Below are 20531 nucleotides of genomic sequence, written 5' to 3'. Positions count from 1 at the left end.
GTTTACAGATGAGGAGTCTGAGGCTATAAGACTCAGCCAAGGTCATCCAGCTAAGAGGACCAGTAGGATTGGAATAGCTGATATTCTCATCCTTCAGGCTATCAAACTAAAACAAGAAAAGGAGACAAAATTAACATAGCGAGTTTATTTGGGCAAAGATTGAGGACTGCAGCTCAGGACACACTTTCAACTTGCCTTGGGGAATGCTCCATTTGGGCCTTTTTGTTACAAGATTTTTAAAGGCAAAAGGGGACAAGGAGTTTTCTGATACAAAGTTGTTTGACAGGAATTCTCACTGGTTTACCGGAACAAGATTGGTTAGAGGTTGGTTATGCATTGCTAAACTATGGCTATGAATTATGGTGTCTAGCATATGGCATTTCATAGCTACTTGGCTTCAGTTAGTCTAGAACCCATATAGCAAGTGCCCTCAAGATGTAATTATTTAGCTCAAGTGGGAGTGAGATTTCACTGCTGTTGCATTTTAACACCTCTCTGGGCCTGATAATTGAAGAGGGCTTGCATTCGTCAGATAAAAAGTTTCTTTTCCTTCTGAAGGTCATCCTGCACTTAAGATGGGATCCCGAATTCCAATTCTTCCAGGAGCAAGAAAGATGAGGAGGATGGAATACATTGAAAGACTAATAGGGAGGTGAATACAGAGAAGCAGAGGAAGGCAAGAGTTAACAATGGAAAAATGAAGAGATAGAGTGAAGCATGAGCCAGTAAAATGGAGCTCAGAATCCTGGAGCTAGTTCTGCCAATACTGATTGTCCTCCCAGGTACCTATTTTATAAACAGATCTGTTGTACAAACTCAAAGTTGTCTTCACAGAACACTTTTGATGGATAGGTTGTGTCAGCGGCTTCCCATTGAACATAAAATAAAAACCAAACTTCTTATCATAGCCTCAAAGGCCAATATGGACTGATCCCTGCTGAACTTTTCAGATGGGTCTTGTGCTCCTCTCTCTCTTGCTCACCATACTGTAGCTACACTCTCTTCTTCCAGTCCCATGAAGAAGACAAGCCCTCTTTCATCTCAGGGCCAACCTGTGCACTATTCCCTCTAGCTGGAATATTCTTCCCCTCCATTATTCATTTAATTATGTGGAAATCAGAAATTAAATACCTTGATTTCTTTTACTGGCCTTAAAGAAATGTAATTTTTACAATTATATTTAATGAAAAGCCTTGAGGGGAGATAATCTTATTAGCATAAGCACTTTGAGAATTAATTCAAAGTGTCATGCTGGTTGTTAACCTCTTAGCAAGACAACGAAGAGAATTTCAGAGAACTCAGAATTTATCGTTCAGTGACTATGTAAAAAGACATTGTCAGAAAAAGAGCCAATTGCAGTGAAAGATTTTAAAGGTAAGGATATGTGATCAGTCCCTTGTTAATGGGATAAGTCTTTCAGAGAGATGTTCCATGGCATGGTTAGTAGATACAAAACGTCTAGTGTAACCACTCCTGCTCATAAAGCACGTTTGTTATAGGAATCCCTCTAGTCGTTCACTTAAGTGATCAAATGTACTTGTAGTAAGAAATAGAAAGGGGTTAATTAAGCTATAAATAAACTTCTCAGCCCTACAGCTGAAGCACTGGCATCACCTCAGACAAATCTGATCCAAATCCAGTGAAAAGCCTGTTTTTCCGAATTATTCTCATCAGTCAGGACTCAGCTTAAGGTCACCTTCTTTGAGAGGCTGGCTCTGGGAACTATATTTAAAGCAGTACTACTCGAAATTTGGAAAATCATTTGGTAAAAACACAGAGGCCCAGGCTTTCCTTACTTTGATTAAGCCAGGACAACTGTATTCTTTATTAGCTCTCCAGTTAATTCTGATACCCATAAAAGTTTGAGAACTACCAATCCAAATGTTTATCCTTCCTTTCATCCCTTTATTTTCTATTATAGCATCCAGTTTGTTTCCCACACAGCTCTTATCACAGTATCTATTTACATGTGGTTGTCAGTCTTCCCTATTAAACTATAAGCACCATGAGGGCAGTGATCATGTCTTTCTTGTCAATTACTGTATCCCCAGAACCTAACACAATGCCTGGCACACACTTGGGGCTCTAAAAATAGCTTTGTATGCATAGAATTTTTTAATAAAAGACTTCAATGTGAATTGTATTCATAGTACAGTCAAGACTTGTTTTACAATAATAAATCATAAACATTTTATTTTCTACCAGAATGTTTTTGAAGGAACGCTAATAAACATTACAGATAAAACTAGAATGAGAGCTGGGCCTGGTGGCTCATGCTTGTAATCCCAGCACTTTGGGAGACTGAAGCAGGTGGATTACTTGAGGTCAGGAGTTTGAGACCAGTCTGGCCAACATGGCAAAACCCTGTCTCTACTAAAAATGCAAAGATTAGCCAGGCATGGTGGCAGGCACCTGTAATCCCGGCTACTCAGGAGGCTGAGGCAGGAGAATCGCTTGAACCAGGGAGGCAGACGTTGCAGTGAGCCGAGATCACACCACTGCACTCCTGTCTGGGAGACGGAGCAAGACTCCATCTCAAAAAAAAAAAAAAAAAAATCAGAATGGGGTCAGTTGTTCTTGTTTAATCAAAAATGGTTGTTCTTGTTTAATCAAAAATGGTTGTTCCAAAAATGGAAGCCAGAGTTCTGCCTTCTTGGCCTCTCTTGGATCCCTGAAGGCAGTATAGGGCCGTGCTTTACAAAGTGTGTTCCCTGGAACAGCAGCGTCAGCAGATGATGCAAAAGAAATGGTGAGAAAAATTGCTGACACCTTAGTACAAATCAAAGCAGTAGAACCAAAAATCATTGTGTTCTTCACTATCACACAGAGGCACTTAACAAAAAAGCCGAATTCACTTAAGAATGTCTTCGATGGCCAGGGGCAGTGGCTCACGCCTGTAATCCCAGCACTTTGGGAGGCCAAATCAGTCCAATCACTTGAGGCCAGGAGTTCCAGACCAGTCTGGCCAACATGGTGAAACCTCATCTCTACTAAAAATACAAAAATTAGCTGGGCATGGTGGCGGGTGCCTGTAATCCCAGCTACTCGGGAGGCTGTGGCATGAGAATCACTTGAATCCAGGAGGCAGAGGTTGCAGTGAGCCGAGATCACGTCACTGCACTCCACCCTGGATGACAGAGCAAGACTCTGTCTCAAAAAAAAAAAAAAAAAGTCCTTGATGAAACAGTAAAAATTGTTAATATTAAATTTCAGCCCTTGAGGACACATCTTTTTAATATTCTGTGTGATGAAATGGGAGGTGAGCATTAAGTCCTTCTGTGGCATAATGAAGTATGATGGTTGTCTTGAAGAAAAGCACTTTTGCAATTCTTTGAATTGTGCATTTAACTAGCCACCTTTTATATGGGACACCAGTTTTACTTGGGAAAAAAGCAACTGACAAAATGGTCATTGAAACTTGGATATTTGGCAGACATCTTGAAAATGAACAAAGTGTACCTGTCATTTTAAGGAAAGCAGTTGGCATTATTTCTTGTCAAAGACAAAATTTGAGCTTTCAAGAGAAAACTAGAATTGTGTAAAATGTGTATTTACTTCTCAATGCTTAAGGATTTTTCTAATGAGATCAGCAGTGATATTAACAAATATGATTTTCTGATTTTATATAATGAAATGTGCCATTATTTGGAAGATCTGTATAACTCAGTGAACTGATATTTTCCAAATGATCAATGTGGAATCATGTGTGAGTAAAAGGTCCATTCAAAGGGCAAGATAGACATGAAATTAAATGTAACAGTGTAGAAAAGTTAATTTATATGGTTTCAGATTCCACATTGCAACTAATCTTTAAGGAGTTATAATCAGTTGTGGAGTTTTAGTGTAACAACAAAAGATATCCACAGTTAGCTGCAAAGACTATTAAAATAGTCACTTTTTCCAAAAACATATAATGTAAGGTGAGATATAAAACCAGGCTGGCCACTCCATTGATTAACTTTATTTTGTTGTGGAAAATGTAGTTATTTCTCATAAAATATGTTGCTTATGTCAACTTGTAATATGTTTATTATTGTTATAATAAATGAATCAATAAATAAATATTTCTAAAATTTCTGTTTTGCTTTCTAGTGTGGCTTATACCGATATATCCCACATAAATAAAAGCTTTTTAAGATCTTCATAATTTATAAGAGCATAAAGAGTTTCTGAGTCCAAAACTTTTGAGAACTGCTGCCTTAAGAACAGTGTGGAAACTTCCTCTTTTGAGCAGCGCTATTCTCAAAGATGGACAATAAACCTTGATGAGTTCTTCCTAATCTTTTTCCTCTTTTGCCAGCTAGACCTCAAGTTCAGCAATTACTAAATGCCCCTGATTTATTTCACATAAATACATATTCCTGTGGTGCCTTTCTAAACAGAGTTTAATCACCTTGATTGGATTTTCAGATTTGTTGGCCTCCAAGATTCCATTTGGCAATGAGCCAAGTCACTCCCCTGAGTTGCATATTTACAAACCAGCTCCTAGACAGAAATGACTAAATAAAGTGTCAGCTACTGGGCTCTGCCAATTTTTGTACTTTTTTTATACTAAATATTCCACTCAATATCTTTCTGATGATGGGATATAAATTTTTACAAAGGGCTACAGAAAAAATAGACAGTGTTAAAAACAATTGAAAAAATAAAAGGGGGCTAATATTTGTTTAGCATTTGCTCTAAGCCAAATACTATTATATATGTTACTGCATTTAATTCTCCCAACAACTCTATGAGATGAGCATTATTATTCTCATTTTACAGATGAGAAGAGCAGGGTTGGATAACTGTTATACAGCAGAGGAGGGATGAAACCCAGGCCTCAGTGACTCCAAAGACAGAGCAATAGTCAGACAATCTGGGTTGTGTCATATACTTTATAGTGGTATTTTACGGATATGGGGGGTGAAAACCCTTCATATAAGCCTTCAGAATTGCCTCAGACCACTGATCTCAGTGTGGTCCCTGGATCAGCAGCATCAGTATCCCTAAGAACTTGTTAAAGTACAGATTCTTAGGCCTCACTTCAAATCTGCTAAATCAGATACTTTGCAGGTGGGGCCCAGTAATCTGTGTATTATCAAGCCCTCCAGGGGATTCTGATGCACACTTAAGTTGGAGAACCACGAAAACAAGCTTGTGCTTGTCCAACCCGTGGCCCATGGGCCGCATGCGGCCCAGGACAGCCTTGAATGCAGCCCAACACAAATTCGTAAACTTTCTTAAAACATTATGAGATTTTTTTGCAATTTTTTTATTGTTAGCTCCGCAGTTACCATTAGTGTTAGTGTATTTTATGTGTGGCCCAAGATAATTCTTCCAATGTGGCCCAGAGAAGCCAAAAGATTGGACACTCTTGCACTAAAGTATGCCAACACAGCCTCAGGAAGCCAGGGCAGGGGGCAGACCAACTGAACAGCTACTGAGGTTGCCAATCTATAAGGATACTAAAATGCCACAGAAATTAATCAGAAATATTGTGGCAGTTAACTTAAATCTCCTCTTCTCTGGGGAAAGTAAATTGGTCTCATTCCTATTCCATGCAGGTAATAAATTTCCTGTTTTGAATTTGAATATGTGACAGAAAAATAGTATTTGTTATTTTTAATATTCTGCTGTCTTCTACAAAAGGTTGATCCTGGTAACTGGAAAAGTTTTTGCTTGTTGAACATGTGCTCTTCCACATTTGTCTAATAGCCTCTTAGCTCCCTACTCCTTGATGCCTGAAGGATGAGCAGTACAGACCCACAGAAAATCTTATTCATGGATCATCTTAGATTTTATTCCCTAAAATGTAGCCTGAGATGGGGATTCTTGTGCCAGTGATTTACTGAGGACACACTCGCAGCAGAAGGGAATCAGGTTGAGGTGTCAGAGAGGGGTGGGGGGAGGAGTGGAGGGAAGCTAAGCAAGGACGTGGTCTCAAATGGTTACTAGCTTTGGCCTGATCCCACCCACGTGGAGTTCTGGGGCTGAAATTTCACCCACACACCTGGTCCTGCCTGGAGGGAAGGGAGCCAAGTTTTTATATCCCTATATCAGTCACTCATTGACTGTGGGCTACTAGTGGCCAGGTCAGGGTGAGAGTCTGACATCCTGGGCTAATAGTAGTTCCTGGTGGCTGAGAGCAGCACTTCAAAGAAAGAGGCAGCTGTGAGGCATTAGCGCGCAACCCTGTCAGCAGCTGGGGGATGGACAAACCCAGGTGAAAGGCATCTGGATGGGGCACCACCAGCATCTACCACATGGATGTAATTTTAGGTTTCTGTTTGTATCTCTGGATATCAGTGTCCACCTCTGCCTAAGGTGTGAATTTTCCTCTCTATCCCTTGGCCTTATAGAGCCATAGCCCTGGACCAGCCAGCTTCCCATTCCCCATTCAGCCTGTGGGTAAATCAATTCAAGCAGCTATACGTGTAGGATCCCAGATCATTTGCAGAGGGGCATTGAGCACATGAATTATCCCTCTCTATTGAATATATTTCTATACTAGGAAGATTGTTGTTATTTCCTAGTTTTTTCTTTTGTGAAATGAAGGGATAGACTGGATTTTTTAAAACCCTGTTCCGGTTTGAAAATTCATTTGCCTAATGATTTTGCTCCAGAAGGCAGTTGTGCTTGCATTTTCTCTGGGGATGAGTTTCACAAAAGTGTGTATTAGAGACTAAGTCTACTGTCACGGACATAAGTGAGGCATTAATAAGACTGTGAAATGTTTTAGCACATGTCAGGGAATTCAATTCCATTTTATCTGACCATGATTATTTTTATCAATAATTGATATTAATTTTTCTGAATAATTATTAGGGAAGAATTTCTTTAAAATATTAAATAACTACAGGGTTGATTCTCAAATACTTGTTTCAATGATTTGTGTCATGTGTTTGCCACACAAAATGGACAGACACTATCATTTTCACTATGGCGTCTTAAGGAACCTAGCAGAAACTGAGGCAAGACACCAAAACTATCACTGCATTGTATGTGTCTCATTGCCCTCAAGTACAAGGTGATACTGAAATGTAAGTTGCTGATGGCAGGGTCTCCCCTACTAGACACTGATCCTTTGTATGATTTAAAGCAAAGCACCTATTCGGGTATATGAAATACTAAAAAGTGCCCCCTCTCCATGGACAACATACAAAAAAGGCATTCCTTCCTCCTGGCTACAAGGCCTATAAGGAGACGCAAGGCTTGGTAATTGAAGTGCAGACTGGGTCTCAACCTTTATTCATTTCTTTCACCTGAGACCGTTACACAAACCACAACCTGCAAGGCAGTATGTGGCATTCTTGGTTATAGGAGTCTGATCATTATGACTTGAGTGGTTTTCTGTTATTTAATATGACCCTTTATATTTGTCAAAGGATATCAACCCTACAAAATTGCCGAGCGGTACCATGTCCTCAGATATGCCTCAATCATCTCCATGTAAGACATTGATGAGAGCTTCCAAGACAAAAAGGCTCAAAAGGAATGTGTTCTGAATACTTTCTTCATATGTAGTCCTCACTCATCTTTATCACATGAGAAGACTTGCTATGGAACTTTGGCACTGGACCAAGGGGGCTCTGACATTTTAACTGAGGTTCTAGGGTCACTTGTATAGGAGATCTACGATGGCATTGCCATGCTGATTCTCCGTGGAGATCTTTCTACCCAGGGACATTACCAAAGTCAAGTAATTAGCACAATATCCAGATAGAAATATCTGATATTGAGGCCAGTTATGGCGGCCCACGCCTGTAATCCCAAGCACTTTGGGAGGTCGAAGTGAGTGGATCACTTGAGCTCAGGAGTTTGAGATCAGCCTGGCTAACATGGTGAAACCCTGTCTCTACTAAAAATACAAAAATTAGCTGGGCATGGTGATGCGTGCCTGTAGTCCCAGCTACTGGGGAGGCTGAGGCAGGAGAATTCTTTGAACTCGGGAGGCAGAGGCTGCAGTGAGCTGAGAGCATACCACCGCACTCCAGCCTGGGTGACAAAGTGAGATCCTGTTTCAAAAAAAAAAAAAAAGAAGAGAAAAAATAAGAAATATCTGACATTAAATTTTTTTTTTTTTTGACGGAGTCTTGCTCTGTCACCTAGGCTGGAGGGCAGTGATGTGATCTCAGCTCACTGCAACTTTTGCCTCTGGGGTTCAAGCGATTCTCCCGCCTCAGCCTCCTGAGTAGCTGGGATTACAGGTGCCCACCACCACACCCAGCTAATTTTGGTACTTTTTTAGTAGAGATGGGGAGTTTCACCATGTTGGCCAGGCTGGTCTTGAACTCCTGACCTCGGGTGATCTGCCCACCTCGGGCTCCCAAAGTGCCAGAATTACAGGCATGAGCCACCATGCCCAGCCCTGACACTGAATTACTTTTCTAAAGTACCTGAAAATTTATCACTGAAAACAAAAACAAAAACAAAAACTGATGACATTGAAATCATTGCAGTGTAATCACTTGTGGTTTCTACTCCCAATGTTATTGTGGAGAAATCCTGGAAGAAAAGAGCTCTTTGGCTAGTTATATTAGGTGACAGGATTTATTATGTACACCAAAGATGCAAGGGTCATTTCTAGAGTTTTAGTTAGACTTTGGAGTTGTAACAGCTATATAGGAAAAGGGGTAAGAAGAAAGAGGAGACAAAAACAGCTTTGCTAAAATTAAGGGTGAATTTTCCTCCCCTATTTTCTTTTTTCCTGACAATATAAATAATGCCTGATTAAGATGAAAAGTTAAGAAAGCAAATACATTCCTACAGAATTGGGCTGAGAATGAGGTTAAATTGTATGTACACAATAAAGAAAGCTATAGAGCTTTTTGAGGAAAAAATGACTATATTTTGGCAAGAAAATTATTACAAGTTCTTTCCAATTGAGGGAAGAAGACTATACCATCCATTTAGTTCAAAGAATAACCAGGAATGAGATGGGAGCTCGTTACTATGGCAGACCATTTGGCAAGTGGAAGAACACTTCTTTCTATGTAGGCAATTTGAGGGTGAGCCTTCCACAATCCATATGACACCTTGTTATACTCTCTGCTGAAAGATATTCCACTAAACTCCACTCTCTTTCTAAGTGCTTCCAATAAATTACCATGGACGTGAAAGTCACCTTTGACATTTACTGGAATATTTGATGTTTTTTTCTGTAACATTATGAGCCTCTTTCCCCCACAAAAAATGTTTTATTGCACCTTCATTGCAAATCTAATTTGTAATTCATCCCTTGCTTACTCATTTAAGTCAGAGCTGTGTGCTGAAGAATATCAGTCAACCAGCCTGGGAACATTTTTCTAATAGTAAATGTAGAATGTAAAGGAAATTACATTATTTTGTCTTCTGTAAAATGTATAATTTTTTTTAAAAACTTCACTTATGTTATTTAACATTTTAACTAAAAAATTCAAATTATATCATAATAATTCAACAATACAAATGTTAATCACCCACAAGAGAAATCTAGTTGTAATTACATTATAATAATTCAATAATGTAAATTTTTATTACCCCAAAGAAAAATTAGAGGAAAAAGATTGGCTAAAATGTTGCAAGCAGTAGATTTATGGAAATATTCAGCATATGGTGTGAGTAGATGCATGACAGGCACAGACGTGAAAAAGATTAAATTGTTCTTGTTGGAGAATTTGAACCTAAGAAAATGCTACTCTAGGTATCCATGGTTTTACCACTTGCTAACAAAAGCTTCTTATGGCTTGTAACAGTAAGTACTCATTACAGAGAAGAGATGCATGCTCTTGAAGGATTCCCCACTACCACATTCTCACAAGTTATTGGAAAACACTTCAGAGTTTGGGCACAGTAATAGCTATATTTTAAGAATTTCGTTATTTGCCTCCATAAATGAATGCCTGTCTACCTCATTGGCCTGAAAATTGTACCACATCGGCAAGATGAATCATTTGGCTTTCTAGTTGGTCCTAGGGGACAGGAACACAGCCCACAGATTTACCAGTAGCTGACTGCCTGGTACATGTTTACTTATAAATTAGCGTAGGTGATAATTTATTTAGGTAATAAGCATAGATTACACTTAATGGCTTAGACATTATACATTATGAACACAGTATTTTATGTTGAAGTAAATGTATATGATAATTAATATGATACCTAAATGTAACTCAGAAATTGTGTATTAGAGAGTTTAAGCAAAGTTAAGCGTGTATTACAGTGCATCAGCACTTAAATTAAAGGCTTCAGGAAAGTTTCACAATGGCAAAGCAATATCATACGGTTCACCCATACCATGTGTTAGGGATTTGTTTATTTTTTAGATTCTCTTCTCCTTTCCCCCATAAACCGACTCATTCTGTTACTGAAGAACATTGCTTCTTTCTTGACAAGTGACACAACATCAAAATTTAGGCTTCTGGAGCTGAGGTGAGTAATCTGTCAGCAGGGACACCATGACAGCCTGATGACACAACAAAGAAAGAAAGAAATGGATAAACATTAGCGACAGTCTGCTTAGGGACCTAGAAAAGGTGAATTAGGTTTCAGCTTTGCAGGGTTACAGTTAAAATGTGTTTTCTCAAGAAAATGGTAAGAGAACAGTTCTGAACTAATATTTATTTATTTATTGGAGGAGGGTATAAATGAAAGTCAACAGAGATCAGACTGATCCAAATAGACACACAAACACTGCATAATTAGGCCTAATTCCAGGACTAGTGGGTCACAGAGTTGAAATGAGACGCTACAGTGGTAGCCGTGATTGAATTTTCCAGTCATAAGTAAAGTATTGGCTAGTGTTAGAGAAATATCATCTCTCCTATTCCCGATCCTTGTGTTTATACTGTGGTTTGATCTCTCACAACCTAGAGAAGTTTAGGATGAATCAGATGTAGAGTAATCTGAGCAATGTCTGCTCTCTGAAGCTGGGTATTCCTGAAAGAGTATTATCTCTATAGCCAAGAGTATACAGCTTCCCCTTGGTCTGTCAACCACAAATGATAATCTTCGCTTTTACTCTTCTCAACCTCCACAAGAATGACAATAATATCAGAAACTATGGTGAATGTTAACTGAGTGCTTACTAGGTATTAGATAGAATACTAAGTACCGTATCATGTATTGGTCAAGAAATATTTTTCAAGCACTGTGCCAGGAGCTTTGGTGAGCTAGAGGGAAATGTTCACGCATTATCTCATTTAATACAACAAAATTCTAAGGTAGCTTTTATTATTATTATCATTTATAGTTGAGGAAATCAATCCTTGAGATTGATAGTGCAGAACTGGGTTGGAACCCAGGTTTTCTCTGACTCTATTCTTTTTTTTTGATTGATAAATTATAATCGTATACATTTATGGAGTACAACATGATGTTTTGATATATGTATACAATGTGCAATGATTAAATCAAGCTAATGAACATATCCATCACCTTACTTACCTATCTTTTTTATGGAGAGACATTTGATATTTCTTCTCTAAGTTATTTTGAGATATATATTATTATTGACTATAATCATTCTGCTGTGTAATAGATCTCAAAACCTATTCTCCCTGTCTACCTGAAACTTTGTACCCTTTGATCAACAACTCCCCATTGCCTTATTTCCCATCCCCCATCCTCCGGTAATCATCATTCTACTCTCTACTTCTATGAGTTCAACTTTTTTAGAGTCCACATACAAGTGAGATCATATAGTATTTGTCTTTCTGTGCCTGGGTTATTTTACTTAGCATAATGTCCACCAAAAAACTGTTAGAACTGATAAGGGAATTCAGTAAAATTGCAGAAAATGAAATCAACATACATAAATCAGTAGCATTTCTAATATACTAATAATGAACTATCTGAAAAGAAAATTAAGAAATTCACATTTGCAACAGCAACAAAAAATTACTTAGGTATAAACTGTATCAAGAAGGTAAAAGATCTGTTTACTGAAAACTATAAAACACTGCTGAAAGAAAATAAAGACACAAATAAATGGAATGATATCCCATGTTCATGGATTGAAAGAATTAATGTAAAAATGTCCACACCACCCAAAGTGATCTACAGATTCAATGCAACCCCTATCAAAATTCCAATGTCATTTTTCACATAAATCAAAAATACAATCCTTAAGTTTGTAGGGAACCACAAAGAACCCACATAGACAAAGTGATCTGGAACAAAAGGAAGAAAGCTGGCAGCATCACACTCCTTGGTTTTAAAACATATTATAAAGACATTTTAATAAAAACAACATAGTACTGTCATAAAAACAGACACATTAACCAACAAAACAGTAAGGAAAGCCCAGAAATGAACCCATGCATTTATGGTCAATTGCTTTTTGACAGAGGTGCCAAGAACACGTAATGGGGAAAGGACAGTCTCTTCAGCAAATGGTATTGAGAAAACTGGATATCCACATGCAGAAAAATAAAATTGGACCCTTGACTCACACCATATAAAAATCAACTCAAAATGGATTAAAGACTTAAATATAAGCTCTGAAACTGTAACACTACTAAAAGAAAACATAGGGAAAAAGCTCTGTCTTAGTCCTTTTTCATGCTGCTGATAAAGACATACCCGAGACTGGGAAATTTATAAAGAAAAAGAGGTTTAATGGACTCACAGTTCCAATGGCTAGGGAGGCCTCACAATCATTGCAAAAGGCAAAAGGCATGCCTCACATGGTGGCAGGCAAGAGAAAGAATGAGAGCCAAGCAACAGGGCTTTTCCCTTATAAAACCATCAGATCTCGTGAGACTTATTCAGTACCATGAGAACAGTATGGGGGAAACTGCCCCTATGATTCAATTATCTCCCACCAATCCCTTCCACAACACGTGGGAATTACGGGAGCTACAATTCAATATGAGATTTGGGTGGGGACACAGCCAAACCATATCAAGCTCCATGACATAAGTCTTGTAATTGTTCACATATGACCCTGAAAACACAAGCGACAGAAACAAACATAGACAAATCAAATTGCATCAAAGTTTCTGCACAGCAAAAGAAACAATAAATAAAGTGAACCGACAATCCACAGAATGGGACAAAATATTTTCAAACCATACATCTGTTAAGGGATTAATATCCAAAATATATAAGGAACTCAAACAATTAAAGAGAAAGAAAACAAATAACCTGATTAAAAAATGGGCAAAGGACCAGAACAGGCATTTTTCCAAAGAAGACATACAACTCATCAAGTTCATGAAAAAATGCTGAGTATCACTAATCATTAGGGAAATGCAAATTAAACCACAATGAGATATCACCACACACCTATTAGAGTGGCTTTTATTTTTAAAAAATGAAAGATAAGCGTTGACAGGAATGCAGAGAGGGGGGATCTCCTGTGCATTGTTGGTGGGAATCTAAATTAGTACAGCCTTTATAAAAAATGGTATAGAGGTTCCTCAAAAAACTAAAACTAGAACTCCCATATGATCCAGCAGTCCCATTTCCTAGTATATATCCAAAGGAACTGAAACCAATCTGGTGCAGGGATATCTGCACTTCCATGTTCACTGCAGCATTATTTACAATAGCTAAGATATGGAATCAACCTAAGTGTCCATCAATGGATGAATGGATAGAGAAAATGTGGTGTATATATCCAATGGAATAGTATTCAGCCTTAAAAAAGGAAATCCTGTCATTTGTGACAACATGGGTGAATCTGGATGACTCTACTCTTAAAAGGTAGTTTTGTGGTCTCTCAGGTACTTGTTCTTACACTTCAACCACACTGTACATGTGTTCCTAGCCTATATCAAAAGTGCAGGTCTTATATTTCAAAGGTGTTAACTGAATATACTTATCAAAGTTATCACATGCCAGGCCCGGTGCTGAGTGCTGTATGTGCATCATACCATTTAATATCCTTTCCTACTGTATGAGATGGTAAGAGATGTAAAATAGAGATAGAGAAACTGAGATGTAGGAATTTTCCTGAGTGGTGCTGGTGAGGGGTGGATCTGCACCTACCTGTCCCTGGGTCCTGACTACAATGCTCACATGACTCTGATCTCATTGAATCCTCATAACCTTAAGAGGTTGGTTCTATTTTTTATCCTCATTTCTCATATGAATAAACTGGTCTTAGTGAAGTTAAGGTGCTTGCATAAGTTGATTAGGAGCCCAAGATCACAGAGAGAGCCAGAATTTTAACCTGATTTCCAAAACTTATGTTCTAAAACCAATTCCCTATATTGCCTTTAGGCCGCAAAAATGTATTGAGTCCATCTTTAAAGTATGTGTCAGGCAAACTTCTAGGTATAATAAAGAACGTTACAGACAGGATTACTGCTTTCATAAAGAAGTTTTCATTATAGTGGGGGGACAGGCAACAAACAGACAAAAAAAATATAAAAAATATCAAGTAGTGCCATTAGAAAATAAAATGTAAAAAGGAGATAAAGGAGCCTTGGGAACCACTTAAGAGTGGGTGGTGTGGGAAGATCTTGCTCAACAGTAACATTTAAGGTGATGTCTGAATGACAAGAAGGAACTAGTTTAGCCAGGGCAAACTTTGGCATAAGAATGTCTACCAGGTAAAAGACACTGTAAACTTCTTAATGGGTTCCTGGGAGCCCCTCTCATTTTTGCTTTGTTTTTAATTGTCTATGGATTGTGTCAACCTTATTTCCAAATAAAAACTTACAAATTCAACTTGGATTAGGATTGTCAGATTCAGTTAAATAAACACGGACAGACAAACAGTTAAATAAGAATTTCAGATAACAACAAATATATTTTTTACTATATGTTCTAAATAGTACATGAGACATACTTAGACAAAAAATTATTCATTGTTTATCTAAAATTCAAATTTAACTGGGTGTCCTCTATTTTATCTGGCAACTCTAACTTGGGGAGAAGTAAATGACTATAAAATATTGTGAATTACATTCGCAATGGTGTTTTGGGCTTACGAGTCATATGTGGATAACAGTGCTTTGAAGTGTCAGCCTTTTTTCTTTTTTTCAGGGTCCCTTTAGGTTATTTTAGCTCCAGTGTAAAATTCATAGGCAGAGGAAAAACATCTATCTACTTTTTGTGAGTCCTACTGCCTTATTAATCACTGAAAAATACAAAAGCAAGCTTCATGGGGAGGAAAAGGGTGATTTTTGTTTTTAAACAAAGGGATCCAAAGACCTGTGCACTATGAAGACAATGATGCGATTAGTGAAGCGTTCTGAACAGCGCTACTGGAAATCTCTTAGCATGGAGGCCTTGAAAAGCTACTCTGAGTGCTGAAAGAGGGCACTTCTGCTTTAAAAAATGCTACACCATTAAAGAAAAAGCCCTTCATCCTATTTTAGTGTATACCTTACATCAGTCATTACAGGCATCTCAGAACTGGAGGGCCACATTGTGGCTTTCCTTTCTTATATTCATCCTTATTTTAAATCAAGTTGCATGCGTGGAAATTATTCCCTAGAGTAGTGCTGTCCAATAGAGCTCTTGGCAGTGATGGAAGTGTTCAATGTCTGTGCTGTCCAATACCAATAGTGTAGCCACCAGCCACATGTGGCTATTGAGCATTCAACAACTTGGTGTAGTATAACTGAGGAACTGAGGAACTGAATTTTCTCTTTTTTTTTTTTTGTTTTGTTTTGAGACGGAGTCTTGCTCTGTCGCCCAGGCTGGAGTGCAGTGGCACGATCTTGGCTCACTGAAACTTCTGCCTCCCAGGTTCAAGCAATTCTCCCGCCTCAGCCTCCTGAGTAGCTGGGATTACAGATGTGCGCCGCCATGCCAGGCTATTTTTGTATTTTTAGTAGAGACAGAGTTTTACCATGTTGGCCAGGCTGGTCTCAAACTCCTGACCTCAAGTAATCCCCCTGTCTCGGCCTCCCAAAGTGCTGGGATTATAGGCGTGAGCCACTGCGCCTGGCCTGAATCTTCAATTTTGTAAAATTTTAATTAGCTTAGATTTAAATTTAAAAAGCCATATGTGCCTACTGGCTACTGTATTGGATAGGGTAGTCTGGAGGAAGACAAGTATTAGAACATCTTAGAAAAATGTATCACAGCAGTGCTGAACCTAAAGGCCATTCTAAATAAGCTGTATAAGAATAATTTATTTGCGGCTGGTTGCAGTGGCTCACACCTATAATCCCAGCACTTTGGGAGGCCGAGGCAGGTGGATTACCTGAGGTCAGGAGTTCGAGACCAGCCTGGCCAATATGGCGAAACCCTACCTCTACTAAAAATACAAAAATTAGCCGGGCGCAGTGGCGGGCACCTGTAATCCCAGCTACTCTGGAGGCTGAGGCAGGAGAATCGCTTGAACCCAGGAAGTGGAGGTTGCAGTGAGCCAAGATCGTGCCATTGTACTCCAGCCTGGGTTCTCAAAAAATAAAAATAAAATAATAATAATAATTTATTTGCCTATGAAATAGGAATTTAGCGTGGATAATCTCTAAGGTCTCATCCCACTTGAAAATATTATGCTTCTGTGAACTGTACAGGCTGTGTGGTGGCTGCACACTATTCTCTTTTTTTCAATCTCCAATGCGTGGCAGAGGACCTGGCACAGAGTAGATGCTCACTATATGGCTGCTGAAATGAACTGAACTCAAAGGGACCTCCAAATCATCTAGCTCAGAGACATAAAGAGCGCAACACATGCATCACCACCTCCTTTCTAGTGTCCGTGTAAGGCACGCTAATCAGTTATGCCACTCTTTCTGTCTCACACCATAGGCAGGCTCAAAATCCTTCTCCACAGAATTCCTGTAGCCCGGTGATGAGATTAGGGATCTAAGAATTAAAACTCATTTGCCATCTCTATGGCTCAATCTGCTTATTTTACGGGAGAGGACACTGGGACCTAGAGAGTTAGCTAAGATGGCACAGCTGACTAGTATTAAGGCCAGTTACAGAAGTCAAGTCTCATCACTCCCAGGTGAGCATTCTTTCTACTTTAGACTCTCTACTTTCATTTTAACACGATTCTGTATCTTGGTTTCTTTAAAATATTGTCCTCTAATAATAGTGGGTAACTCAGGGGTATGGGGAATGGGGAGATGGCGGTAAGATCTAGATGGATGGAAAAATGGGTGGATGTAAGATTTCACCATAAATATTTCAACCATGTGAATACATTATGTATTTAATTTTTCAAGTAAATTGGTTTTAAAGACGTTGTTTAATAAGCTCTTTAAAAAATCAGAAGTTCAGAGCATCTCCATAATTGATGTTTTGGAAAGTTTCCCTACTGAATTTCTACAAAGGATCTACTTTGATGGATTTACTTGGTTTATCTTTGTAACTTCAATTGTCTTCTGATGAAAAACAGAGCTCAAGGAAAATGTTTTGCTGTGTCTCTTCCTGAGGTATGTGGTTGGAGAGCTCACATTTTCTTTGTCATCTAGATCTTTGCTACTCAAAATGTGGTCTGCAGGACAGTAGCACCTGCATTAACTGGGTCCTTATTAGAAGTGCCGGCCTGGCACAGTGGCTCACGCCTGTAATCCCAGCGCTTTTCGAGGCTGAGGTGGGTGGATCATTTGAGGTCAGGAGTTCGAGACCAGCCTAGGCAACATGATGAAACCCCCCCCCCTACTAAAAATACAAAAATTAGCCATGCATGGTGTCACCTGCCTGTAATCCCAGCTACTCGTGAGGCTGAGGTAGGAGAATTGCTTGAACCCGGGAGGCAGAGGTTGCAGTGAGCCGAGATCACACCACTGCACTCCAGCCTGGGCAACAGTGCGAGACTCTATTTAAAAAAAAAAAAAAAAAAAAGATGTGCCAAATCTTAAGCCCCATCTTAGACCTACAGAATTCAAATCTGCACCTTAACAAGACCCCCTAGGTAATTTAAATGCACATTAAGGCTTCAGAAGTACTGGCCTAGATAACAAGGCAATTGACATTTTGGCCAAAGTTAGTGTCCTGAGGTGGCAAGCTGGAAAGATGTGGTGAAAAAAATCATCCCTGTTATTAGATATGACAAATTTAGGCCTAATATACAAACTTCTATTGAAAAGGGAGTCATGGTTGGCTGCCAAGCAGCCATAGTTGAGCTTGAACCCCTGCTTATTTTATAGGGTCTGTATCAGATCAATAGTGAAGATGATGATAATGAGGGTAATAATTATGATAACAATATTTACCATGTGTTATGTACTATACTAAAAGCTTTACACGTATTACTTTAATGTTCACAATAACCCTATTCCAATTTATAGATTAGATAAATAATTAGCAGCTAGTCCTTTCCAGCTTGCTTTTCTCTACTCCAGAGGCTTAAAGCTAAAAACTACATTTCCCAAACTCCCCTGCAGCTAGGGTACAGGCATCCCACTCAGCTGCATCTACTCCAGACTTGGATGCAGAAGTGAACAACATGCAGTGGAAGCCGTCTTCAGAGAGATTGGATCTTCTGCTACATATGCAGGTAGAGAAATCTATTTCAGCTGTGGTGGCTATAATGGAGTATCTGACATCTAGTTTCAAGGGCCTTAGGTACCAGGCTGTGTCAGTGGTGTTCTGGCTACAAAAGAACTACAGTGTCATTGGGCCATTTTTCTGCCTGTGTTGTCCCTGGCTATATGGTGTCCAAGAATTATTCACTGCACTTCCTTTCCCCATAGATTCTGGGAGCCACTTAATGTCTCTTAATACATTACTTTCCATTTATCTACCTAGAGTGGACTCCCGTTTGCAAGTAAGATCCTGGCTGATACAGTAATTGAGACCAGTTAAGTCACTAAAAGCTAAAAAATGGTGGAGCTAAGTTAGACATGTCAGTACTATTTTCCAGAGCAGGTGATATTTGGGATATTATGAAGTAGACATATGGTTAATATTTCCTAGAATGACAGTGATGAAGATGAAACTAGTGGCTTTATCTGAAAGGAACCATTAATTTTTAAGATAAGTTTTGCCATGAAATTCGGAAATGTTCTATACCTAAAAACGCACATATCCCTATGGCCAAACTCAAAGAACGAAAACAAGTATCTAGTCCAGTCATAAAGTAAGGCATGTAATGAGGACAAAGAGAAGGGAAAAAGTAAGATGTTTTGAATGCCCATTTTATACAGGAACTGAATGAGGGGCTTCTCTAAACATGAACAAAGAGATTCTAAAATAAGAATTATACAACTTTTAATGGTTGACAAACTGGTGGCTGGTGCTCAGGCAGATCAAGGGTGGTAAGAATTTTGGTTAAAATGGATTTATTTGAAAGGAGATTAATCTCACTCCGTGCAAATACACTATAAATGCTAATAAGCACTAATGATGTATTATAAAGTTTCTGGAAAAAATAGATGTTACATGAGCAAGTAATGTAGTTGGATAATCTCACTTGCTTATTATTTCCCCAAAGGTATGAATGACCAAGTTGGAACCACACAAAGAACGTATCCTCCATTCCTTGTTTCTTGCTTACCATGATTGTCCACTTTCTGTTTTCTGCCTCTGGGAACACTAGTGATCGTGGAGAATAAAAGACTTCATCGTCCACTTCTTCTGGCTTTCTGGGCAAGCAGTGTAAAAATGTCCAGTCAGAGGCAGCAACTTTAGCAGTCTAAAGAGATGGGGATAAGACCACTTTTTGACTATTATATGTGGCAGTCATATTTGTTTTCTTCAGTATCTAAAAACACACATGGCCTGTAGTCAGAGATCAATGCAAATGGAGAGACAAAGGAGCAGAGTGATGGTTTTATCTCAAGACACCTGGGAGAAATGTAGATGGTACTTTCAATTTTTTTTTTTGAGACAGAGCCTTGCTCTGTCGCCCAGGCTGGAGTGCAGTGGCAAAATCTCGGCTGACTGCAACCTCTGCCTCCAGAGCTCAAGCAATTCTCCTGCCTCAGCTTCCTGAGTAGCTGGGACTAAAGGCATGCGCCACCATGCCCAGTTAATTTTTGTGTTTTTAGTAGAGACGGGATTTCACCATGTTGGCCAGGCTGGTTTTAAACTCCTGACCTCAAATGATCCGCCCGCCTCGCCTCTCAAAGTGCTGGGATTACAGGCATGAGCCACCATGCCTGGCAAGTCTTTTTTTTTTTTTTTTTTTTTTTAATTTAGAGAGCATCACTTCAAGTTACACCAGTAACTCAGTTTTCTGGTATTCTATTTAGTGGAACAGTAGACCTTTCAGTAAAGAACTCTACTAATGTAATATGTGGCTGATAGCAAAAGTCACCAATTATAGTCTACTATATTTAAAAAGTTGCTTTGGTGTGATAATATTATATTTAGAGCTTATCTCCAAATTATTATTTTTAGCACTTGACACATACTCCATCACTAGTTAAAACAATTTAGATAAAAGTACTGAGGTAGGGGTGAATTAAACAGGATTATAAGCACTATGCATTAGATTTTTCATTCTTAATGCAAATGTACTAGCAGTTTTAATTTTCTCCAACAGTTAATTCCTGAAAGTTACATTTCCCTATACATTTCTATTGTTCACATACAGATTCAAAACTACATTCCTTCATACCTTCTTACCTCAAAATTACTGCCTTTGTACTAAAATTTTGTTTTACCTCCCACCCAAGCTCTAGGTTCAGAACATTTTGAATTCTAAAATA

General features: G+C 38.8%; 1 protein-coding gene across 1 annotated transcript in view; it reads right to left on the bottom strand.

Moving 5' to 3' along the window:
* Positions 1-8518: 8518 nt before the first annotated feature.
* The window catches only part of OTC (ornithine transcarbamylase), a 97512-nt gene continuing 85499 nt past the window's right edge, over positions 8519-20531 (bottom strand). The window contains exons 11-12 of the mRNA XM_055267892.1: positions 19376-19513; positions 8519-10426 (exon numbers count right to left, since the gene is read on the bottom strand). Of these exons, the coding sequence (XP_055123867.1) occupies positions 10367-10426; positions 19376-19513 (198 nt within the window). The 3' untranslated portion in view covers positions 8519-10366. The remainder of the gene's footprint in view (positions 10427-19375; positions 19514-20531) is intronic.

The sequence above is a fragment of the Symphalangus syndactylus genome, chromosome X (genome assembly GCF_028878055.3).
Source record: "Symphalangus syndactylus isolate Jambi chromosome X, NHGRI_mSymSyn1-v2.1_pri, whole genome shotgun sequence".
NCBI classification, from domain to species: domain Eukaryota; kingdom Metazoa; phylum Chordata; class Mammalia; order Primates; family Hylobatidae; genus Symphalangus; species Symphalangus syndactylus.
The sequence above is the reverse complement of the archived record's forward strand: the minus strand, read 5'-3'. Positions and strand labels throughout refer to the sequence as shown.